This window comes from Pezoporus flaviventris, unplaced genomic scaffold (assembly GCF_033815535.1).
Source record: "Pezoporus flaviventris isolate CSIRO_AGI_PZ_B2104156 unplaced genomic scaffold, CSIRO_AGI_Pfla_v1 ptg000113l, whole genome shotgun sequence".
Classification (NCBI taxonomy): Eukaryota; Metazoa; Chordata; class Aves; order Psittaciformes; family Psittacidae; genus Pezoporus; species Pezoporus flaviventris.
This window is the reverse complement of record NW_026892661.1, coordinates 2,362,023-2,384,993: the sequence shown is the minus strand read 5'-3', so window position 1 is coordinate 2,384,993 and position 22,971 is coordinate 2,362,023. Positions and strand designations below refer to the sequence as shown.

At 55.6% G+C, this 22,971-nt stretch overlaps 4 protein-coding genes across 9 annotated transcripts; 1 reads left to right on the top strand and 3 right to left on the bottom strand.

The window, feature by feature from the left end:
- Nucleotides 1–461: 461 nt before the first annotated feature.
- On the bottom strand, nt 462–10,758 carry FEZ1 (fasciculation and elongation protein zeta 1). Of its 3 annotated transcripts, none has more exons than XM_061478061.1 (10): nt 10,679–10,758; nt 8,079–8,381; nt 5,265–5,361; nt 3,951–4,043; nt 3,036–3,243; nt 2,219–2,550; nt 1,658–1,738; nt 1,285–1,360; nt 727–792; nt 462–634 (listed from the first exon to the last, which is right to left on the bottom strand). In XM_061478061.1, exons 2-10 carry the CDS (start codon nt 8,351–8,353, stop codon nt 618–620), a joined length of 1,245 nt encoding a protein of 414 aa, XP_061334045.1. In that variant the 5' UTR covers nt 8,354–8,381; nt 10,679–10,758; the 3' UTR covers nt 462–617. The 3 variants fall into 3 exon arrangements, with proteins under 3 accessions (XP_061334045.1, XP_061334046.1, XP_061334047.1); XM_061478062.1 differs by having other exon boundaries at nt 2,219–2,490; XM_061478063.1 differs by lacking the exon at nt 10,679–10,758 and having other exon boundaries at nt 3,951–4,137; nt 8,079–8,290.
- Nucleotides 10,759–11,026: 268 nt separating this feature from the next.
- Nucleotides 11,027–12,101, top strand: LOC133282053 (uncharacterized). Its single transcript, XM_061478050.1, has 3 exons — nt 11,027–11,094; nt 11,263–11,579; nt 11,623–12,101. Exons 1-3 carry the CDS (start codon nt 11,027–11,029, stop codon nt 11,868–11,870), a joined length of 633 nt encoding a protein of 210 aa, XP_061334034.1. The 3' UTR covers nt 11,871–12,101.
- Nucleotides 12,102–12,131: 30 nt separating this feature from the next.
- Nucleotides 12,132–16,366, bottom strand: NHERF4 (NHERF family PDZ scaffold protein 4). Of its 2 annotated transcripts, none has more exons than XM_061478059.1 (10): nt 16,234–16,366; nt 15,178–15,205; nt 14,831–14,895; nt 14,423–14,634; nt 14,114–14,300; nt 13,900–14,036; nt 13,621–13,825; nt 13,246–13,442; nt 12,926–13,096; nt 12,132–12,725 (listed from the first exon to the last, which is right to left on the bottom strand). In XM_061478059.1, exons 1-10 carry the CDS (start codon nt 16,274–16,276, stop codon nt 12,681–12,683), a joined length of 1,290 nt encoding a protein of 429 aa, XP_061334043.1. In that variant the 5' UTR covers nt 16,277–16,366; the 3' UTR covers nt 12,132–12,680. The 2 variants fall into 2 exon arrangements, with proteins under 2 accessions (XP_061334043.1, XP_061334044.1); XM_061478060.1 differs by lacking the exon at nt 16,234–16,366 and adding an exon at nt 15,594–15,862.
- Nucleotides 16,012–22,568, bottom strand: NLRX1 (NLR family member X1). Of its 3 annotated transcripts, none has more exons than XM_061478052.1 (10): nt 22,126–22,568; nt 21,888–22,014; nt 21,393–21,523; nt 21,191–21,251; nt 20,695–20,786; nt 19,884–20,500; nt 18,009–19,423; nt 17,143–17,229; nt 16,802–17,053; nt 16,012–16,672 (listed from the first exon to the last, which is right to left on the bottom strand). In XM_061478052.1, the coding sequence occupies exons 3-10, from the start codon at nt 21,514–21,516 to the stop codon at nt 16,354–16,356; spliced, it is 2,967 nt and encodes a 988-aa protein (XP_061334036.1). In that variant the 5' UTR covers nt 21,517–21,523; nt 21,888–22,014; nt 22,126–22,568; the 3' UTR covers nt 16,012–16,353. The 3 variants fall into 3 exon arrangements, with proteins under 3 accessions (XP_061334036.1, XP_061334035.1, XP_061334037.1); XM_061478051.1 differs by having other exon boundaries at nt 22,424–22,568; XM_061478053.1 differs by lacking the exon at nt 21,888–22,014 and having other exon boundaries at nt 22,424–22,568.
- Between the last annotated feature and the right edge of the window lie 403 nt (nt 22,569–22,971).

The following is a 22,971-nucleotide window of genomic DNA, read 5'->3' as shown; positions in this document are numbered from 1 at the left end:
TGAATTTGTCCCCAAAAAGGATTACCCTCTCCAAAAATGAGCAAAGCTCCCCAAATGAGTGACAAACCCCCAGACTGAGCAATTATCCCCCTCCCCGCCATGGAAGCCCCCTCATTCCTTAAGGAGCCACTGCTAATTAACCAGTTGATTTTTCTGGGAATAAAAACGGCAATTTTGGTACAATTTAGGGCTGAAAGTTAAAAATGGGTAAAAAAATCCCCTCAAAATGGGATTTTGAGGTGAATTTTGCCCCTCAGATCGCTGTTGCTGCTGGCTCTGAGCCCCCAGCATCTCATTAGCCAGAAATTTGCATATCTTATAATATCCTGAATATTCATGAGCACTGCAGCAAAGCCCTCGTTGGTCTTTTTCCACCCCCAAAAAGGGCTTTTTTTCCCCCCATCAAAAAGCAGCAGAACGACGTCCCGAGCGGGGGGATGGAGACACCGGAGGCCGGGTGCTTAATTAATGAAACGAATTATTTATTTCCCAGTTGTGCAAAGGTGGGGGCAGTGCAGGGGGTGGGGGGGTGGGGGCTGCAGGTGACCCATTTTCCTCGGGTTTAGCCCCATTGTCAGGGGGTGCCGGGGTTGAGGGAGCTCAAGGGCAGCGCGGCATCAGGTTGGGCAGAGCACTGCAACGAGAGATGCACACACAGGGGCTGCACAGGAGCTGCATGAAGGCTGCAGGGGGAGTGCACAGGAGATGGAGGAGGCGAGCAGATACCTTTGAGGATGTAATCCGTGAGCAGTGTGGGCACCTTCTCATTCCCTTCCTTCATGGCAAACAGGACTGTGAGCAGGAACAGAGCTGTGAGCCCATCCCCACTGCCCCCAAATCTCCATTTTCTCCCTCAAACCAGCCCCAAAGTCACCACAGAGACACCTGCAGAGTTTCATTGCTGCACTGCAACGATGCACCCATATCGCAGCCACTGCAGTGATGCAGAATGGTGCTTCTCAAATCCACCACGCTGTGCTGATGCTAAATCATAGAATCCCAGACTGGTTTGGGATCTAAAGGAATGGATCTAAAAGCTCATCCAGTTCCAACCCCCTGCCATGGACAGAGACACCTTCCACTTGTCCTATCACTACCATCCCTGATGAAGAGTCCCTCTCCAGCATCCTTGTAGCTCCTTTAGGCACTGGGAGATGCTCTAAGGTCTCCCTGGAGCCTTCTCTTGTCCAGGCTGAACAGCCCCAACTTTCTCAGCCTGTCTCCATATGGGATGTGCTCTAGCACCGATTCTGCCCCAAAACAGAAGCTTGGAAAAATACTCACTGTTAGTGAGCATCTGCAGGTCCTCGACAGAGGGTGGCGACCCCTTCTTCTCATAGGGAATCACTGTGTTCAGGTACTGGAAAGACAACACCCAAACACACCAAAAAGCACCAGGTGGCACAAAACTGCCTGGTTTTCACACCGCCTTGGGACAAATGGCCCCAGACTGGTGCTCAAGCACATTGTGCTGCAATTGTCCTGTGACTGTGTTTGATGGGCAGGAATTCTGGGGAGTACTGAATGGATTTCATGCTGCAGAACCTGCCCAAATGCAAACTCCTGCTCTGGGAGGATTTCTTGTGAGGTGATGCGGGGAATGGGGGTGTGTATGGAAGGGGGGCAGATACAGGCAATTTTGAGGGGGAAAGGGCACCTGTTTCTCATTGGCGGTGGGGCCAAAGGTCTGGCGCAGGCTGGAGTGCAGGATGCTGGAGATGCCCTCCATGCTGAAGCGCTGGGGACACATGTCACCCCGTCACCTCCCGGGGACACGGACATTACCCATTGCACCCCCCTTCACACCAGCTTCCCCCCAGCTCCTGACTCCCACCTGCAGCCCCCATTCCCTGTCCCCATCTCCTTCTGTCCTCATGTCCCTTTGCCTCATCCCCCCTCTTCTCCACATCACCCCATCCTATGTCCCTGTCACATCCCTCCGTCCCTCATTCCCTGCCTCATGTCTCCCTCTCCCATGTCCCTCTGCCCTATCCCATCACCCATTCCCTGTCCCGTGTCCCCCCATCCTCAACCCCTGCCCCATCCCCTGTCCCTGCATCCTTTCATCCCACGCCCCTTCATCCTTCAACCCCCCCAAGCCCATCTCGCCCTGCCCCATCCCCTGTGCCCACATTCCCCATGCCTCCCTCCCTCCATCTCCCCTCCCATCATCCCAAATCCCCCCCATCCCCTGTCCCCACGGCCGCAGCATCCCCACCTTCCGGGGCATGTTGTTCCCACGCTCGGGACGCCCTCCCTGCAGGCTCAGGCCCCTGTCGCGCCGGCGGCGGCGGGCGGCCTCGCGCTGCTCTCGCTGCTCGCCCTGCACGGCCAGCAGCGCCCCGATGAACGCCGTCTTCACCTCCTTCTCGAAGGCCAGCTCATCCCGACGTGCCAGCTGGGCCACCAGCTCTGCCGACAGCGCCCGGCTCGCTGCCTCTGCCCGCCCCGCCGCAGCCACCAGCTCCCGCGCCGACAGCCGGCCCAGCACTGACAACAGGGAGGTTAATGGGGTGCCCAGTGCAATTGGTGAAACACTTGGGGGTGCAACTGCAATGCACAGTGCAATAAACCACAGAATCACGGAACGGTTTGGGATGGAAAAGACCTTCAAAGCTCATCCACCTCCAACCCCCTGCCATGGGCAGGGACATCCTTCCGCTAGAGCAGGGTGCTCCAAGCCCTGTCCAACCTGGCCTTGAACACTGCCAGGGATGGGGCAGCCACGACTATTCCTGAAGCAAATACCAGTCACATGCCTTGTGCAGTGATGAGCATGGTGCAATTAGGGAATTACGCACTGAAGTGCGCAAAATGCTTCGTGCAGCTAGTCCTGTTCTCGAGATGCGCAGGGTGACCAATGCCACCGGTGAGGCACCAGTGCAGCCAGTGCTTCACCTGCCAACAGCCCCCTTCTGGCCAAACAGTGTGTCAGCCCTGGAGCGAGCCAGCCCTGAAGCCTGGAGAGGCTCAGTTGTCCAATTTGGTGGAAATTACCCCCCAAAAGTGACTGGCCAGGGTTTTGCTGGCCTTACCTTCGTGAGAGCAGTTGTTGTTGAAGGCAGGGGAGAAAGCATGCAGCTCCCGCAGAACGATGGGCTCCGTGCTCCCACCACTGCCTTTGCCTTTAGCATCAGACTCAGTTTCCTCTTCCTCTTCCTCGTCCTCCTCTTCCTCCTCCCCCTCAGGATCAGCCTCGGGGTCAGGTGAACTCTGCATCAGCTCTTCCAGCTCCTCGATGACCTTCAGGGCATCAGTGTCCTCCATTCGCACCTGCATTCTACCTCCATCCTGCACCTACACCTTGCAGCCCACAGCTACATCCTGCATCTGTGTCCTGCACCCACATCTCCAACCTGCTCCCTTCATCCTACACCTGCATCCTCCATCTTTACCAGCATCCCTCATCCTCCATCTGTATCCTCCATCTGCATCCTGCACCTGCATTTGCATCCCTCTATACCCTGCACCCTCCATTTGCATCCTCATCTGCATCCCACATTCCCATTCCCAGCCATAGCCCACAGCTACAGCCTCTCACGTGCACTCACACCCTGGCCCTGCACCTACATCTAACTCTGCAACCCACACCTGCACCTGCATCCCTCCAACCTGCCTCCTCCACCTGCATCTGGTACCTACACTGCGCATCAGACATCCACACCCTGCCTCTGCACCAGCATCCTGTAGCTGCATCTGACCTCTGCACCCCATTTTTGTACTTCAACTCATGCCACCCATTTGCACCCCCACCCCCTGTTCCCATCTGCACCCAACTCCCACATCAGCACCCACAGCCTACCCCTCCAGCTACATTCAGACCTGCATTCCATGCTCTGCATCCCGAAATAATTGGATTTGGCCTTTTTTTTTTTGCACTGCCATGGGGCTGGGGTGGGCTGGGGGCTCAAGCCTGGCTTTTGGGAGACACCCATGGGAACCAGGGGTACCTGCTCAGCTGTCAGCAGCGGCTCCTCGTTGATGCCCGAGTCCTGCTCACTCCTCTCAGTGAGCTCCTCCTCCTCCTCCTCCTTCTCGCAGAGCTGCAGGAGACACAGGCTGGGAGGTCCTGGTGGCACCGCAGGCCTGGCCCGGCACAGGCATGGCCCCAGCATGGACACAGACATGGCCCTGGCCCTGGCACAGGGAGAGCCACCAGCGAACCACAGCTCAGGGGGACATGCTGCATGGGGAGACACTGGGTGGAGACATCAGATGAGGGTGACGACAGGGAAGATGTTGGATGAGATGTTGCATGGAGACATCAGATGGGGACGATGCACAGGGAGACACTGCATGGGGAGATGCTGGATGAAGGCGTTGGGTGGAGATGTTGGATGGGGAAATGTTGGATAGAGGCGTTGGATGGGGATGCTGGATGGAGACACTGGAGAGAAAGACAAGCAGGGAAGTATTGGATGGGTAGGCATTGTAAGGAGACGGATAGAGATGCTTGATGGGAAGACACTGGATGGAGAGTTGGACTGGGAAGCTGGACAGGGAGAAGTACAAGTATGGTAGATAGAGATGCTGGACGAAGATGTTGGATGGAGAGATGTTTTCATTAATATATTGCACAGTGAGACTGGATGGGGAGGTGTTGGAGACACTGGATAGAAATGCTGGAGATGTTGGATGGGGAGACAATAGATGGTGAAGCTGAATGGGGAAGAGGTCAGATGTGAGATATTGGATGGGGACATTAGATGGGGAGATGTCAGAGGGGAATGCTGGATGGGGAGGTAATAGATGAAGATGCTGGACGCAGATGTTGGACAGGGAGGCATCTTCTTTTTTACCACATTTCACACTCTGCTTCACCTTTTTGGCAAAAAATAACCCCAAATATTCACCTTCTCTCCCCCTCCTTTAGCAATAGGTTCTGTACCATCCAAATGGGTTAAATTCAGTGGATTTGGGGGCACCGCTGCAGCCCTCCCACACCCACAAACACAGCTATTCACAGGAAAAACTCACTGCAGCAAAGAAAATACTATTTTCTAGCCAAAAAAATACACCATCTCACCCCTGAGACGAGATTGCCAAACCAAAGCTGTAATACTGCCCATTTCAGTGTGATTTTACCCTAAAACATGGACATTCACTACACGGTTGCTGCAGCACCCCAAAAATACCATTTCTGGGTAGTATGCAGAGCCCTGGGGCTGACTGACAGCTGTCAAGCATCACCAGGCCATGCTTAACAAGGGGTCATGTGGGGACAGGGGGGTTTGGGGAGCCAAGGGGGGGATGCAGAGCAGTACCTGGTGGTCGGTGCCATCAGAGGCCTCAGCCCCGGGGAGCAGCCAGGGCCGGGGGGAGCTCCGGGGGGCGAAACCATCGGTGAGAGCATCCCAGACCCTGCAGGGAGGCGGGTGGTGAGCAGTGATCCCCAAATGCCTCAAAACACCACAAGATGCACCCCTGGAAACACCCTGAAATGCTTCCCCTGCGCCCCAAAACCCCCAAATCCCACCGAGATGCCCCAAACATCCCAAATACTGCCCTAGAAGACCCAAAAGCTCCCCAAAATATCATGAAACACTGCCCTGAAATCCCCCAAAGTACCCTGAAATGCTGCCCCAGCACTTGAGATGATTTGATAATACTGAAACATTGCCATCAAAATACCACCCCAAAAGGCCACTCTTATGTCTCAAAATGTCTCCAGATGCCCAAAAATGCCTTAAATGCCCCAAATTCCACCCCAATACATCACCAGGATGCCCTGAAATGCTCCAAAACATCCTGAAATTCTCGAAAAGACTGAGAAACACCCAAAATGCCATCCTAAAACACTGCCTCAAAGCTCCAAGACCCTCTGAAAGGCCCCAGACCCCTTCAAAACACTGCTCTGGAACACCCCAAAATGCCCCAAAACATTCTTCTGAAACACCCCAAAATGCCAAAAAGATCCCAAAGCTCCGGAATGCCCTGAAATGCCATCACGGAACACCCAAAAATACCCCCCAAAAGCAGAACACACCAGCATGCCATCCTGAAATGCTCCAAACCACCCCAAAATACCACTGGGAAAGCCCCCAGAATGCTGTCCTGAAACATTGCCCACAAGCACCCTAAGATGCCTCATAAAGCTGCCCTAATACCCCAAAGAAACCCCCCAAAAAGCCACTGTGATGCTCCAGAACATCCCCCCAAATTGTTCAGCGCCCCAAAATGCTTTTGTGGCTCCCCAAAATGCTGCCCTGCAATAGGGGGAAAAGTGGGAGAAGGGAAAATGGGATAAAAGAGGAGAAATGGGAGAAAAAATGAGAAAGGGGGGGAAAGAAGGGAAAAGGGGGAAAATGGGAGAGAAGAAGAAAAGGGGAGAAAGGGAAAAAAGGGAAAATAGGGAACGGGGGAAGAGGGAAAAGGACCAAAAGAGGAGGAAAAGGAAAAAAAAAATGTAAGGAAAATGGGGGAAAGGGGAGAGAAGCCCAAAAATGGGAGAAAAGGCTCAAAAAGAGATGAGAAAATGTCTCCCTGTTACAGGAAATGCACCCATTTTCCCCCCACAAATGGCTTTTTCAGTTCAACCCAGCATCACATCCCTGTGCACTCCGATCCCCTCTAAAACCCCCCAAACTGCCTGCCCCCCCCAACTGCTCATTTTGGGGTATTTCTCTCATTTCCCTTCTCACCTGATCTTAATCCCCCCGAAATGCCATATTTCCCAAATGAACACTAAACCCCCAATATTCCCATTTTACACAAACCTGCAGCAAATAAGGAAAACAATAAATGATCATCCCCCCAAATTTGCTTCCCCCTCCACCCCCTGCTCTTAAAGGGCCAGTACTCCATAGGGTCACCAAGCAGATTTCTGGGTTAAATATGGCAAGAAATGGTTAATAATGAGGGAAATAAAACGCCTTTAAGGGGCCAGCCCATCCCCCGCTGCGTACACAGTGCTCATTCAAGAAGGAAAGAAAAAAAACCACTCTGTTTTTGCCCAAAGTGACCCAAAAAGACACAATGAGCAGCACAAAGCGGTGCAGCCGGCGACAGCGCGGCAGTCCCTGCATGGAGCCAAAACGCATTTTTCCCCTAAAAACCATCAATTCAGTCAAGTACCAAAATCAATTTGGTTTCAGCAGGTTTTGATGAATAAAAAACCCACGAAAATAAGGACATTTGGGAGTTTTGGGGGTTGAAAACAAGCATTTTGCATGGTGAAAAATGAGTGTTAGGGATTGCTGCCTGGGGGAATAATGCCACTTAAACACACAAATATCCACCAGAAAGAGGTTAATATACAAACATCGCTGAAAAAAAACCACCCAAATTTGGCTAAAAATGGCATTTTGCAACAAAAATTGTGTTTCTTTTAAAAAAATCTAGGGTTTAATGCAAGTGCCGCTATACTGGGGGGAATTTGCCCCAAAATGGCTGCCCACTGGCGTGGTGCAGAGATTGCATGTTGCAAACAGGAGGGTAAGCCCTACTCATACATTACTCCAGGTTTACACTCACCCTACCCCCAGGGGTTCTCCTCACATAGACTGAGCCTTCCATAATCCCCTGCAATGTGACACAGAACATCCCACTGTACCTCCTCATAGGATGCTACATAGCAACTCCAAGCATCCTACACAGCTACTCTCAAGGTGCAGCATCACCACGTCACAGTGGAGGGGGCTGATCTGCATGTAGAGGAGACCTTGCAAGCATGAAATGGGGTGCAATAAGCCTCACAGGGGCTCATAGGAGAATCGCCTACTCATAGGATCCTACACAGCTACTCACAGGATATTACACAGCTATTCCATACTGCTGCATGACCACATTGCGATGCAGGGGTCTGAGTTGCATGTGGCGTGTGCCTTGCTAGTGTGCAAGGTGGCATGCAGACCCCACGGGAGCCCTTACTCATAAGATTCTTGCAGTGCAAGAGCTGGTCAGGGAAGTCTCGCAAGGAGGCACGCAGGCTGTGAGGGGGCCAACTCATGGGTTACTACACCTCTGTTTTGACACATCGCATGACCACGCTGCCATGCAGGGAGCCAGCTTGCACAGGGTAGGATTCTGCAGGTGAGCAACGAGGCCCGCACCCCCAGAAGGAAGGGGGCCTTACTCACTCCTCGTCCTGGAGGCGCTCCTCCTCCTCCTGTGCCTGGAGATGGCTCCGCACAGGGGCCAGCCCCTCGGTGGCAGCATCGTAGTTGCGGAAGCAGACGGTGAGCTTCTCGTCGAATTCCTGCACCAGGTCCTCCATGGACTTGAAGCTCATCATCTCAGCCGAGAAGCTCTCCAGCTCGGCCAGAGCCGGGTCTGCAGTGCGTTGTGGGGTCCCCCCATCAACCCCGGGCCCCTCCTCAAACTCCTCCTCCAGGCTTACAAGAGGCGCCTCCATCCTCCTCCACACCGATGTGCCGCCTTAGCTGCAGAGAGAGGGTGCCCATGAGGCTACTCACAGGTTACAACATCAGGGCTCCCCATTGCCTTTGCTGACGCTGTACTGGCTGAAACCCTACTGCCAGGGCTATTACACAACCAACAATATCTCTGCAGTATCCTATTAGCATCCCAACAGCATCTTATTACTGTCTTCATAGAAATATACTGATATCCTGACACTACACTAGTAGTCTTTACTAACAGCAACAAAGCACTGATAGTGGCCCAAGTAGCTTAGTGCTATGCTTATAGTATGTAGAAAGTATAACACTACCTTTTTTACTGAACTGGTAGTAAGTCAGTGGTACCCTTATATGACTACTGTATTGGTAGTGGCCTGAAAGTATCATACTAGTATGAGTAATATGCTGACAATACCCCAAAATGTCAGTGTTACCTTGATAGCATCCTAGTGGTATCTTACCACTATCTTTAGTGGTGCCTTTGTAGTATCTCAGATATTCTGCCAGCATACCCTGATAACATCTTAGCAGAGTCCTGACGGTACCTTTGCGCTGCACTGAGAGTATCCTAGTAGGAGCCACTGAATAGCACAGCATTGCCCTGATGTTGTACTAGCACAGGTAAGAATATCCTGATACTATGACATGATCACCCCAATAGCACCCTAATTACATCCTAACAGTGCCCTGATAGTATCACAGCAGTATATGAGGAGTGTCCTGATAGGATCCTAAAAGTGATGAAATGGTATATAGCTATCATCTTTATAGTGTCCTGATAGTATCTTGGTAGTGCAATGTAATATCACTAAGATATTATCTTAGTGCCCTCTTACTACGCTGAAAGCAACTTGACTGTATCTGTTTGTAGTATCCTGAGAGTATCCTGATGGTGTGTTACAACTACTCCAGTGATGCCTTCATAACACTATCTCAGCATTAACCCTGGAAAGATGCTGGAAATAAATTATCATCCCGGCAGTGATCTGATAGTACCTTAGCAGCATTTTTTAACTATTCCAGTATCATCCACATAGCACCCACAGTATATCTTAGGGCCACTCTGAAAGTGCCTTAGTAACTATCTGCAGAGTATCCTGTCAGCATTTGAGTACACTCCTGAGAGCATCTTAGCAGCATCCCAGCTGTGTCTTGAGAGTGTTTTACTCCTCCTTCACAAGATTACTGAGAGTATTGGGGTAGTATCTTAATATCAGTAGCCCCATAGGAAGCAAATATAACCTTGTAGCAAGCCAGGAATAGGCCAGTAAAGGTGCCACTACCCCAACCCAGCCCTGTCATGCTTCCCCTGGGGAGGAGAGCAGAAACACAGCAGCTTTTTGGGGAAAACCTGGCCAGATTGGGACTTTGAGTCCATGTGCAGCATGTCTGCACACCCACTGTGCACACTTGCATCCCCCCCACGTGTGTGTGTGTGTGTGAACCTCCACAGGTCTGCAGCACGACCTCTGTGCACACACCCCACACACGTGTCCAGGGTGCATGAACACCCACGTATGTGCGTGTGTGCACTTCCAGGTGAACATGCGCACTGTGCACAGAACAGTTCACGTGTGTGAGCAGCGCACACGCAGTTGTGCATGTTCACACGCGTGCACGGGGGTGTGCAGATGAAGATGTGTGTGCTCGAGTGGTGCATGCATCTTAGGGAGCACACAGCACATGCATGTACCCCCCCCACATGTCCCTGAGGATGCACCCACCCAGCACGTGTGTGCATCCCACACACGTACGCCACGCCTGCACCATGCACTCCAACATGCCTGCACCGCTGCACTTCCATGCCCCCCATACACTCTCCATATAACCCCCCTCCAAACACCCAAAAATGCCCCAAAGCACCATCCTCTGCCCCCTGCCCCCTCCCCTGCTGCAGCGCGTGCGCATCCCACAATGCACCATCCTTGCACGGATGCTGATGTGCAGCATCCCCCCAAACACAGTCACCCCATGAACACAACATTGCCCCCCCCCAAGCATCCAGCAAACACAAGCATCCCCTCAACACAAGCAGCTCTCCAAATACAAGCATCCCCCCCAACACAAGCATCTTCCAAACACAAGCATCCCAACACAAGCATCCCTCAACACAAGCATCCCCCCAACACAAGCATCCTCCAAACACAAGCATCCACAAGCACACCCCAAAACACAAGCCCCTCCGTTCTGCACCCCCATGACCCCCCAAAACCTACTCCGCATCTTGCACCACGATGCACCCCTAAAATTCCCCCCCCCCCCATTAACACACCGCACCATCCCTCCCCCAAACCCCCCTCATCCAGCCCCACACCCACCTTCGGCCCCGCATCCTCCGCGCCGCACCCGTGGGGGGGGGGGGGTTGGGGGGGGGGGGTGCACTGCACTGCGCACGCGGGGGGAGGAGGGATGACGTCACCGGGAAGATGGTCATGACGTTATCCCACCCATTCCCTCCCCCCTCCCCTCGGTTTATCTATTTATTTATGCACGTGCACGCCCATACACATACATTATGCACTCTAGAAACAGAAATGAAATAAAAACAATAAAAAGGAGATAAAGATGAGATTATTCATTAAAAATTAAATTATTTATTAAAGGTCTAAAGAATGTTTTTCTTTTAAAAAAATGGGTTTTTTTTTTAACAAACATGTTTTGGAGCAATGGGGTCATCCCAGGAGCTCCTAAAGGAGCTACAAGACAGCTGGGTGAGTGCTTTGGACAAGGGCCTGTAGGGACAGGCCACTGGGAATGGCTTTAACCTGCCAGAGGGGAGACTGAGATGAGCTCTTAGGCAGAAGCTCTCCCCTGTGAGGGTGCTGAGGCGCTGGCACAGGGTGCCCAGAGAAGCTGTGGCTGCCCCATCCCTGGCAGTGTTCAAGCCCAGGTGAGAGCACAGCAACTGCTCGCCTGTCCCTCCTGTAGTCACCGTGTTTGTCCCCTTCTCCCTTCCCTGGCTCCCAGAAATAACCCAGCAATACCAGGAGCTGCAGGAGCAGACAGCAGTCCCCAGCCAGCACTTGGAGACCAAGGTGAAGAGCCTAGAGGATGAGCTTGGTATGGCCCCCCAGTGCCTGCCCCGTGCCAGTGCCCGGGGAGATGGGAGGTATTTGCCTTGTACTGTCAGCACAGCAGCAGCTAAAGGCAAAGCCCAGCCCTGTTCCCAGTGCATCCCTGACCTTGGGAGATGCTGGCTGGAAAGGGGATGCTGTGATCGCACCCTCTGCCACCCCAGGGAATGAGGGGCATTGGGCAGGAGCTATGCTGCACACTGTCCCCATCCTCCTGTGCATTGGTTGCCTCCTGTGCTCACGTGCTCAGTATCCCCTGCCTCTGTCCCCACACTCCACAACCACCCAGGTAAACCTGGATCTCGCGCTGGCCAAGATGGCAAAGACCAGCCAGCATTGGAAAGAAGTACGAATGACCATCGCCATGGAGCACAAGGAACACCTACAGGAGTTCAGCCTCAAGCCCTTAGAGATTATAGCACCCTGGAGCTCCTGAGATGGGACCAGGCTCTCAGTCCCTACCTCCCTATCAGCACACTTGGAGAGCTTTCCAAATCCACTGTTCAGTGCTCCAGCAGCCCTGGGCTAGGTAAGAGCAGACAGCTCCTGTCTGGCCCTGGGATGCACTGCTGAGTCACAGTCCTCTCCATAACATTATTCACATGAACAGCAGTGTGGATTTGCCCTTTAATCACATCCCAAACAAGTGATGCAGGAGCAGTGCTGTGATGGGCAGTGGACACTCATTGCCCACTGGTTCCCAGGAAGGATGAGAGAAGGAGCACAAGAGAGACATCCATGCAGAGACAAACCTGAGCCAACAGGCTGAGAAGTGGGGGATTCCTCCAGCACCCCATTGGCCTTTGCTGCTCCATTTCCCCTTCAAACAGTGGACCGAAGGCCAGCCCTGGGCTGAGTCAAGCCTCAGGATCCCTAGTCCACTGAGTCATGGCATGGAGGACAGTTCTTCGGCTCTCCTTGGAGCTCTCAGAGCCTGGAGCTGGGCAAAGCCTTCAGTGCAATGTCCCTAGATATCCTTGGAAGCAGCTGGGCAGGCAAAATCTGTCTTCAGGTTACAAAGAGACACAGTTAATAAAAGCTTAGAGCCAGCCTCAGTCAGTGGAGATGTGTTTCTGGAGGGGTGATGCTGCAAGCCCCACTGCAGGCATGGAGACACAGCAGCTCTATGTGCAATGGCCATGATGAGCAGCATTGTGCTCTTTGGGGAGCCAGGAGAGACGCACCGATGGGCTGGATGAGGTGCTGTGCTGGGGAGCCTGGCCAGAGGCAGGGTGCTCCTGGGTCACTAGAACGCCTGCTGCAGCCTCCTCTGCTCCTCCTGGGATGGGCTCTGTGGGGACACGGTGGACACACCGTGAGCAGCACATCCATCCACCACACCACATTCCACCCTAACCCAATGGGCAGGTTGGAGGGGTCTTTCTGTTCCTGCCAGTGTCATAGGCGCCAGGGAAATATTAGGAGAGGCAGGGCAGGAGAGTACCAGGATTATGAGCAGCAGTGCCACAGGGGCCTGGTAAGAGGGTTTACCTGTGTGAAACCTATACTGTTGGCAGCAGCCACCAGCCAGGAGCCAGGTCCCTTTGGTCCCACCTCAACGTGACAGAGTCCAGGGGAGGCACTGGGAGAGGGCAGGGAGGATGTATGGGAGCCCGAGGCAGGGTCATTGTCCTCAAAGGAAAGCAGAGGGGACAGCCCCATCTGGAAGAGTAGAAGAGGGATAACATAAAGTTCTCGGTGTTCCATGGCAAGTAAGGTCCCCTGGAGAGGACCTCACTGAGCAGGCCTTGAGGCAAGGCATCCACCCCATCATCCAGCCTCGCAGTACGCCAGTGCTCCCCAAAACCTACCGAGTGGTAGAAGGCATCGGCAGCAGGGTCGATGACCACCAGTGTCACCTGGTCATCACGGGCACGGATCCTGAGCACCGTTTGCTGGTGGTCAAGCCCCTCGATGCTCTCACCATTCACAGCAAGGAGACGGTCCCCTTCCTTCATCCCTGCCTGGTCGGCCGGCAGCCCCACATCCACATCCCACATGAACTGGCCTGCCACAGCAAGACAGAGGAATGGGGGGGAAATGCTCACATAGGCATTCAGCCAGAGGGGAGCCGGTATTGCTGACCCCACATGCAGGTGAGGACAAGGTCCTGCTTCTGGCACAGGGCTTGCAGCTATTCCTGACCCTCAGACATACCTTGTTCAGGTTCAGACTGATGCCCTTACCTGTGGCCCCTGAGCTGCAGTCATCCTCCTTGAGCAGAAACCCATAGCCAGCCGGACCCTTCACCATGTGCAGCTCCCGCACCTTGAAGGGGAGCCAGGAGGTGTCTGCCAAGGCAGCCGTGGCCCGCAGACCACGCAGGCGGTAAAACTCCTCCACGGCACTGGATGCCACCAGCAGCGTCACCTTGCTGCCACTCTGCTTCAGCTGGATGGGAAATGCAGGGCACTCAGTGACACTGGTGGCCCTGGTCCCCCATCACCCGCACTGCGAGCTCCCACCTTCCTGGTGAGCTGCGTGTGTGAATAGTTGCTCACGCTGGCCCCGTTCAGCTCCAGGAGCCAGGAGCCCGGTGGCACCCCTGCTCTCTCTGCTGGCCCATCCTGCTGCACTGACAGCTGGAAGGTGCCCTTCACGCCTGCAGGGAAGAGAAGAGGCAGCCTGGGGCGAGCGGGATGCTGTGTCAGGGAGGACCATGGCATCCCGCTGCTTTACCTTCCGGACCTGACACGCTGAAGCCAAAACCGCTTTTGTCCCGTGTGATGTGGCAGAGGCGCGGGCGGATGTCAGCAGGCAGCATCTGGGACAGGTCCCTGCCTAGGGCCTTGGATGCTTCATAGGAGTCACCATCCAGCACTGCCAGCAGGACCTGGTTCCCACTGGCCTTGATCTTCTGCACCACCTGGAAGGACCCAGGCTGTGATTCCTGGGCAGGGCACCCCTCCAACTGCAGCTTATGGCATCAGGATCCCTGATCAGGGAGGATCAGTGAGCTCCCCCAGCCCTGGGATGCTCCCAGCTTACCCTGTGGTGGTCCATGTGGTCCACGAAGTGGCCATTGACCTGGAGGAGCCGGTCCCCGTCCTGCAGTCCCCTGCGCTGGGCCAGCCCCCCCAGCTCGACCTGGCGGATGACATGGCCCTGGCAGCCCAGCTCCTCGTTGAGGGAGAAGCCAAAGGTCTCCGTGCTGCCCTTGCTCAGGAGGTAGAAGCGGGGCTCACCCACAGCCTCACCATCTGCATGGGGGCACAGCCCGTGAGTGGAGCCCCGTGGAGATCCTAACACAGGCTTTCTACCCTATTCTGGGCTAGGGTCTCCCCAGTCCTGCTGCCAGAGCTCCCTGGCACATGAGAGCTCAGGACCCCAGCAATGCCCTGCTGCCAGAAGCCCATGCTGACATAGGCACACCATGGGGAAGATAAAGGTATTTACCCGTGTCCTCAGTCAGCGACAAGGCAGGGTTGTCTATCCCATCTTTGGGGTTAAATTCAAATGTTCTGAAATGATAAAGGGCAGGCGAGGCCACATTAGCTCAGCAGCACAGCCCTCCCCCTGCCCTGCTGTGGGGAGCCCCATTCCTCCCAGACGGGGCCAGCTGGGGATACAGCTCCTCCTCCTGGGAAAAGCCAGGAGGGGATCTCCCTCTTGGACTGTCCTCCACATCTCTCCTGAGCTAACAGCTCAGGGAAAACCCTCAGCTGAGGATGTGCCCCAGCACAGCCCTGTTGTGGGGCCATGAGCCCCAGGAAGCCTGTGGCCAGGGAGAGCTCAGCACTTACATGATGGACTTCTTGTCACCCTCGAGCCCTGCAGAGGGAGAAGAGAGGTCAGTGCAGGAGGCAGTGGGCTGGGAACAGACCTGAGGATTTACAGGGCTTTTGAGTGAGGTATGAGAAGGGTCAGCAGTGCCTCAGAGAGCTGGCTGGAGTGAGGAGATGGAAACAAACACATTCCCCTCTGCATAGCCCCACAGAACCCCTCCCCACCTCTTCTAGCACAAGGATCCTAAACCCAGGGAGAGGGAATTCCTGCCAACCACTCCCACAGTGTCCATCTGCATGTTCCTGGATGCCTCTAGCAACTTGCCATGGCCTGACTGGGCTCTGACATTGCCTTGCTTGATGCAGAAACAAGGAGAGACCTGCGTGTGAGGAAGCGTCTCTGCAGGATGAAGCCCCACTGCCCCAGTACGTACCTTTTGTTTGCTTCATGGCTGCAGGGAATGCAAGAGGGTGCAAGGTACAGGGTGAAGTGGCAGCAGAGCCAGCGTCCACGCCTCTTACAAGACGCGCCAGGTTTAATGGTTAAACAACCCCAGTGTCTTCCCTGCCCTCCCAGCGCCAGGGCACTGCCAGCCCTCGCCCAGCAGAGCTGGGAGCAGGGACCAGCACCCTAAAACACCAGCTTCCAGCCGCCCCCAAAGGCAGCCCCCAGTGGGGAAGGCCAGCTGGTGTGACATGGAGCAGAAATGGGCTGCCCTGTCCTTGCCTTGTGAGATGGGGTAAAGCCAGAGCCCTCCACTCCAACTGTTGAAGGGACAACTGCACCAGTGGCTCCACGTTCCTCCCCCAGGAAGGGCCCAGAGAGGAGGTCGAGTCATGGCACTGATGTGCTTCAGTGGAAACAAAGCAGCGCACTTTAATGCTACCAAAGGTTTCACAAGCTAACCTGAGTCCTGCCCCTCTGACACACACTGCTGTGGCTCGGGTCTGAGCCAGCACTGGACAGGCGGCAGGGTCTGGATCTCTACAAGCCCCATTTGCTCCTGGCCTGGTGTCTGTACAGCTCTCCCACATTTCAGCCTTGCCCACAGATAAGGGCTGAGCTCCACGTACCCAGCACCTTTGACAGCCTTGGTAGCACCCAACCACTAGGCATCTTCACGTGGATAAGGGTGCAGTGTTTCCTCCCCAGCAGCACTGCTCCCTGCCTGGCTGGGTGGATGGACAGCAGGTTTAGAGGGTCCCGTGCTGCAGCTTCCCCAGCATCTTCTTGACCTCACTCTCAACTCGGAGGAACTTTGCTTTCCTCCAGGGGTTGGCAGTCTGTCTCCGGCTGCTCTCCAGGTCCTGCAGGATGAGGGAAAGGTGCTGCCGGACCCGCTCGCGGTCCCAGAAAGGCAGGTTCTTCTGCACCACGTTCAGGATATTGGACCAGTAGTCAGAGACATCAGTGCCTGCTGTAAGGAAGACCAGCGCCCTGACACCATCCCGGTCCATGCGCAGGCTGTCAAGCGCCCGCTTGCCATCCTCACTGATGTCGTTGAAGTACAGACTGCGGGTTGAGAGGAAAGGAGTGGGAGACACTGTGAGGGCAGGGAGGCAAGACACAGAAGCAGACAGGCTCAGTACCACAGGGAGGGACACTGCGCCAGAGGGAAGGGACAGGGCAGAGTGAACTCACTGCACTTTGTCCAGCGTTGCGTGTTTTTTGGCCACCTCCACCACTTGCAGGGCGGCCGCGTCTGTCAGGGAGTTATAGCCCAGGTTGAGCTCCTGGAGGTGCTGGTTCTTGGCCAAGTGTTGAGCAAGGACCTCAGCACCCCGGTCCCCCAGCGCGGTGTGCAGCAGGGACAAGCGGGTCAGCGAGCGGTTGCCAGCCAGCGCCTCAGCCAGGTACTGTGCCCCCTGCTCACCCACGGGGTTGTTTGTCAGCCTGTGGATACAGGAGCTGAGGGCAATGCCGAGGCCGGGCACATGGTGGGCAGCAGGGACAGTTTCACGCAGGACAGAGGCAGTACTCACCGCAGGCTGCTCACCATACACTTGTCATGCAGGAGCAGGTCACGGATTTCCTTGCAGGCATCAGAGCCCAGGCTGTTGAGCTGTAGACTGATGCAGAGCAAGACAAAGAGGTGGCAGGTCCGCAGTGGCTGTTACCTTTAAAGCTGTCAACCCTTCTCTCTCCATGTCCCCTGGCTCTGCCCATCATTATCCCCAGACAGGGACACGCAAGGCTTCCTCTCCACAAGGGAAACAGGACCAGAGCTTGGGTAGCATCAGCCAGCAGAGCCAGTGCCGGCAGCAGCAGGGGAGGGGAAAGGGGTCCAGGGTCGGCGGCGGTGAGTGAAGGTCTAAGGAGAGATCAGGACCCCATCGAGCCCTCCTGAGCACCCGGGGGAAGGAAGTGCTGCAGATCCCTGCTGCACAGCTCGAGTCCATCTCTGCTGAGCGCAGCCCGCCACCCCCTGGGCGACAGGAAGGCTGCAGTTCCACAAGCGGACTGCAACGGAATCCACCCTTTGGAGCCCACCTTTGGGCTGCCCATCTGCTGCCCAGAGTTAGCGGTAGCAGAGTCAGCTACACGGGGGTGCTAAACAAAGGGTGGGGAGCTGGCATCCCAGCCTGCAGCACTGGATGCAGAGCTGCCCAAAGAGTCCTGACAAAGGGTGTGTTGGGACTGCAAATCCCAGCATGCAGTGTCCTGCTTAAGGAGTGCTGCACATCGGAAGCTGTAGTTCCCTAGGTCTGCACTGAGAAAAAACAAGGGCTTGCATGCTCTTCCCTACCTTCGCCATGTTCAGGCTCCTAGTGTATCCCTGTGATGGGCAGAGATGAAGGAGAGACCCATTTCTGAGCACTGCCCAAGGGCAGAAGGAGGTGGTACTCACTGAAGAGTTTTGCATCGCAGCAGGACAGAGAAGAGGATCCTCAGGCTGCTTGTGTCAAGGTTGCAGGAGCTCAGGTTCAGCTCCTCCACCTCATGGCTTGTGGTGCCCATGACAGATGCCAGGACAGAGCACTTGAGAGGGGTCATCTTGACGGATGAGAGGTTGACAGTCCGGAGGGAGCGGATGGCCTCGGCTGTGAAGCGCTCGTTCTGGAACTCATGCAGGAAGAAGAGGTAGTCCATAAGCTCAGATGGGGGCAGCCCTTTGCGGCTGTTCCTGATGACTGTCTTCTTCATGGCCTTGGCAATCTCAAAGGCTGCCAGGTTCTTAATGGAGCAGCCCAGCTGCTCAAGGATGGCACGGTTACGGCGGGACAGGATCCCACCCATGAAGATGGGGAAGAGCTCAAAGACCTCATCATCAGGAGCCTCATCAGGGTGGCGCATAGGGCCCTCCACACCCAGGATGCTGGAATTGATCTGGTCCAAGACATCATCATTGTAGTAGTCCTCTTCTTTGAACAGCTCCTCTGCCATGGTGTGGGCAATAGTATCCTGGTCCTTCCCGCTCAGCCGGGAGAAGTAGCGAGGGAAGATCTTGAGCAGGTTGAAGAGCACTGGCAGGAAGCGCAAGGGTAGCACCTTGGAGATGATATTCACAACGACAGCCACATCTTCACTCACCTTCCCAGCGACCTCCGACAGCTCCTTCCCCACTCTCTGTGCCAGCGTCTTCTTCTCGCCCAGCACCACATACAGGGCTGCCAGGTACTCCTGCATAGCAGGGATGGTGAACACAAAGGTGTGCTCTTTGCCTGACTGCACACATGGACTGAGGAAGAAGCGGAAGACATCACTGCGGAACACCTCCAGGAGGTTGAGCTCACTTTCAGTCTTCATCTCCACCTCAAAGCACCGCTGCAGATCATCCTCTGAGAAACAGGTCTTGCGGGACATCACCCCTTCATAGGCCAGCTTGCCCACCGTCTTGGCCACGTACTTCATCATGGAGATGTTGGTGGGGTCGGTGCTGTCCAGCACCTCCCCACTGAAGTTGAGCCTCAGGAAGCTGGTGTAGATACCCGTCAGGGTCTGGCTGGGAGGTACCATCTTGGTGAAGTAGAGGAAGTGCAGGGTGGTGCACACCAGCCAGCAGTAAGACGGCAAGAAGCAGGCAGCAGTTATTTGGTTGTGGCGCTCCAAGTTCCTCGACAGCATCTCCACTAAGTTCTCCGGCTCACTTGAGCTGCTACCCACACCATCCCGTACACTGCAGCTGGGCTGGCTGAGGCGCATCTGGAAGTACAGCTTCTGCAGGTTGGTGTCAGAGAAGCCACAGATTTCGGCATAGCGACCCACGTACTTGCCAGGGATCCGGCGCACTGCTGATGGGCGTGTGGTGACGATGATGCTGGCCTGGAAGCAGAGGGCTGGGTGAGTTTGGAGCTGCCCTTTCTCTGGCTTTGATCTAAGCTCAATAGGGTCTCAGGTGTGTAACCCACATATAGGTGTGCAAGGATCATACCACACAGGGCCTGGGGTCAAAGATCTGCTGGCCAAAGAGCATTGGTTCAAATCTGGCCCGGGCAGGAGGGACAGAAGAGCTTTCCCCATCCCCTGCTAGACATGTATTGAGTCTGGAAGATCATAGCCCAACAGACTGCTTTCTTTGCTTTACCAGACCTCCCCTAAGATCCCACAGAGACAAACCAGTAAGCGACACCACTAACAGTGAGCACCTCCAGGAATGGAGACTGCCTCTTCACGCACAGCTAAACTGGACCACAAGCAGTGAGCATAAAGGCCATGCCTGCAGTGCCCCAGGGCTCACCCCCAGCCTTTCTCCAGCAGGAAGCAGCTCGAGAGAGACACTGACCTCTGGCAGGAGGTATTTGCGCAGCAGGTTGACCACAATGGCAGAAGGAGGCACAGGCTCACTGGGGTCACAGCACAGCTCTGTGCCAGCCAGACGGAAGTCCAAGTTGAGCCGCTCCAGGCCATTGAGGATGAAAAGCACGTTGAGGTTGGAAGTGCCCAGGATCGGCACCACGTCCCGGAGGTGCTGATACTTCTTGGTTATGAGGCGCCGCAGGGAGATGGGAGCATGACTATGGGACAGGTCCTCACAGGAGAAGGGGATGAGCAGCTCAAAACGGGGTAGGCGACCATGGCACCAGTCCACCACCATCTTCTTGATGAGGGTGCTCTTCCCTGTGCCCACAGTGCCGTACAGCACCACATTCTTCACCTGCTGCCCGCAGCAGTCCACGTCAAACAGGTTCTGGAGGCTGATAACCTGCCTGCAGGACTGCTGGAGCTGGTTCTGGATGGTTAGGCCAGGCGAGGGCTTCAGGATCTCCTCCAGGGAGCTCTCCCGTATCACTGGGTCCACATGGACTGCATCCACTGAGAAGGAAGGGCCGAACTGCCTCTCTTCATTGGGCTGGTGACTGAACCATGCAGACAGGCTCTTCTGGTGTTTCTTGATGGCATCTGGGAAGAAGAAGGTGCTCGACAAGATAAGAGCTTCTCACTAGCAGGGCACTGGGGATGTTGCCTGCCCCAAGCCACTGCAGTGATATGGCTGTAGAAGGGAGGACAGAACCCAGTTCTTGCTAACCCTCACACTGCCCCCAACCTATCATATAGGACCCTCCATCCCCTGCAGTGCAGGGCTTTGAGCTTACCAGAAGAGGCCACATTCCTTAGATGGGACAGGCGAGAGGTGCTGGGCCGGACTGAGCGCTCCTGGTTCCCTCCCTGGTAGTGAACACAGCCCCTGCAAGAGGAGCAGGAGTGTCATAAGTAGGACAGGGGCAGCAGGTCCAAGCCCTGCCTGGGGCAGGGTGTGCAGATCACAAGTGAGTGCCACCTGAAGTGCTAAGAGCCACCTCACCCCTTCCTTCCCCTGCACCAACAGAGGGCACAGATGGGAACTGAAGGCAGGCCAGCAAGGGTGCTAAGTGCTATGCATCCCCACCAAATCTGTGGTGAGGCAGAGAAGCTGGGCTGAATTCAGAGCAGGCAGGGAGTAGGGTCTAGGTTGTTTTCTAAGTGGAAGCAAAGCAGCATCTCTGCCCACAGAGCCCCCATGGTCTTAAGGCAGCCAGGTCAGCTACCCAGGTCCCATGGCAAAAAGCCACAGGGCAGAATGGGCCATGCCCCAGTTGTGCGGCACTGTACCTGTTGAAGGAGATGCTGCTTGTGCGAAGGATCTTCCTGGAGAAGTAGCTGCCTGCATTGCCTGGGGTGGGAAGAAGAATGAACATGGTCAGGGATGGCATTTTCCAGCCCAGCAGAACTAAAACCACCGAGCTCACTGGCTTCACATCTTGCTTCATTGTGGGGTGACCCATAGACTACACAGGCACAGAGCCCAGCTCACCTGGCACTGAAGCAGCACGCAGATGATACAGACTTCTGGTCTCCCTGCTCCCTGGCAGGGATTGATGCAGCTGCATCCAACTGCCCCAGGGCAGGCAGCTCTGGCATTGCACGGCCCGTGACATCCTCTGCCTGAAAGAGAAAGGACAGCCCACAGGGCAGGTTGGGCTTACTGAATCCTTGGCAGTGCTGAACCTTCTGGCCTGCGAGGCTGAGGTGGCTGCAGCACACGGGTGCTGAGCACAGCCTCTTCCCATTTAAAGCGGCCAGGGCACAGGCTGGCTGTGAGGGCTCAGCTGGTTCCTCAGAGCTGCATCAGGTTCAGCTCAGCACAGGGTTTTAACAGGCAAAGCTCCCATCTCCAGAGGTGGATGAGGGGCTCTGGAGTGCTCACGCTGCTGTCCCACATGGGACCAGCTCTGTGGCGCAGGACAGGATGCGGTCAGCAGCTCTGCTCCGCAGGGATGCAGCACAGCAGTGCCCTGCCCAGTCTTACCTGCTCCGATGCAGTCTGGTCCGGCCGAACCGGCTGTGCCGGTGCTGGCTCAGGCTTCCACCCCAGCTCAGCAGGGAGATCCTTCGGCAGCACAGGTTGCACTCTCAGCCCCCAACATCCAGAGGAACTGAAGCAAGGCAGGGAGAGTGTAAGCAACCCCTAGCGGGCTTTTTGCAGTCCCTCATCATGTCATCTAGATGGAGAAACTGAGGCACAGGGTGGGAGCAGTGGAGCTGACCTTGAACCCCCGTGTCCTGCCCTTGACGACTAAGCAGCCAGCAAACTAATGCATCCCATTAGGTCCCTTCCAGCACCCTTTGCTACCCAGTGCATGCGGAAAGCCCCGTGCCGCCCGCCTGCTGCGGTACCCCTTCAGGGACCCCTGGTACAAGCAGCATCCCGCCTCCCTGCTTCCGTATCCGGAGGGACACGGTGGCTGAGGCCCTGGCGGTGCGGGGACCTGGAGCTCAGGGCAGTGGTGAGGCTGGCGCTGTGGGATGCGAGAGCAGTGGTTGTGCCGAAAGCGGCAGGGTTACCTCCAGTGGGGCTCCTCGCCAGGGAGGTTGACCCCGCAGCTCCGGGTGCTGCCAGGCGCTGAGCCCGGTGCTGCTCAGCCACGTCCTTCCATCCCGGTCCCGGGCAGAGGCTCTTCTCTGGAGGCGGCTGTTGTTCAGCTGCAACTTCCGCATCCCCAGCCTGTCCCATCCCGCCCTGCGCACAGCAGCCGCCGGCTCTGCCAGGCAGGTTGGGAACAGAAACCATGGTCCTGCTCCGGGGACACGGCGGAGAAGCCAGCAGGCACAACAGCAAGGAAAACCACGTGTACCCCAGACACCAGGATGCAGTGTGGGGGCAGTCCTGGTGTCTTGGCAGCAGTGCTGCAGGGGGGGCTTTCTCTGCACACATCTGGTGGCTGTCCATCCCCAGCTATGAAACAGGAGCCTGCAAGGACACGTTCTGCTCCAAAGCGAAACTCGCCTGTGCTCACATAGAGCATGGTGCAGGGAGCAGGACAACAGCAGCCTCACACGATAAAGAGCCTGGGGGAAGCTGTGCTGGCACGGCACTGCCCGGTTTTGCCTGG

Excerpts from the sequence above, each read along its gene's own strand:
- NLRX1 (XM_061478052.1), bottom strand. The coding sequence starts at position 21,516 with ATGTCACGGGCCGTGCAATGCCAGAGCTGCCTGCCCTGGGGCAGTTGG. Across the intron at positions 19,424-19,883 it reads GCAAATACCTCCTGCCAGAG|GCCAGCATCATCGTCACCAC; the intron begins GTCAGTGTCTCT and ends CTCTGCTTCCAG. Across the intron at positions 17,054-17,142 it reads TGTATGGTGAGCAGCCTGCG|GCTGACAAACAACCCCGTGG; the intron begins GTGAGTACTGCC and ends CTGTATCCACAG.
- FEZ1 (XM_061478061.1), bottom strand. The coding sequence starts at position 8,353 with ATGGAGGCGCCTCTTGTAAGCCTGGAGGAGGAGTTTGAGGAGGGGCCC. Across the intron at positions 5,362-8,078 it reads GAGCGCCTCCAGGACGAGGA|GGTCTGGGATGCTCTCACCG; the intron begins GTGAGTAAGGCC and ends GCCTCCCTGCAG. Across the intron at positions 3,244-3,950 it reads CGCTGCTGACAGCTGAGCAG|GTCATCGAGGAGCTGGAAGA; the intron begins GTACCCCTGGTT and ends GATGCCCTGAAG.
- LOC133282053 (XM_061478050.1), top strand. The coding sequence starts at position 11,027 with ATGGGGTCATCCCAGGAGCTCCTAAAGGAGCTACAAGACAGCTGGGTG. Across the intron at positions 11,095-11,262 it reads AGTGCTTTGGACAAGGGCCT|CAACTGCTCGCCTGTCCCTC; the intron begins GTAGGGACAGGC and ends GTGAGAGCACAG. Across the intron at positions 11,580-11,622 it reads GGAAAGGGGATGCTGTGATC|CTATGCTGCACACTGTCCCC; the intron begins GCACCCTCTGCC and ends ATTGGGCAGGAG.
- NHERF4 (XM_061478059.1), bottom strand. The coding sequence starts at position 16,276 with ATGCCTAGTGGTTGGGTGCTACCAAGGCTGTCAAAGGTGCTGG. Across the intron at positions 14,635-14,830 it reads GTCGCTGACTGAGGACACGG|ATGGTGAGGCTGTGGGTGAG; the intron begins GTAAATACCTTT and ends GCCCCCATGCAG. Across the intron at positions 14,037-14,113 it reads CAGCGTGTCAGGTCCGGAAG|GCGTGAAGGGCACCTTCCAG; the intron begins GTAAAGCAGCGG and ends TCTTCCCTGCAG.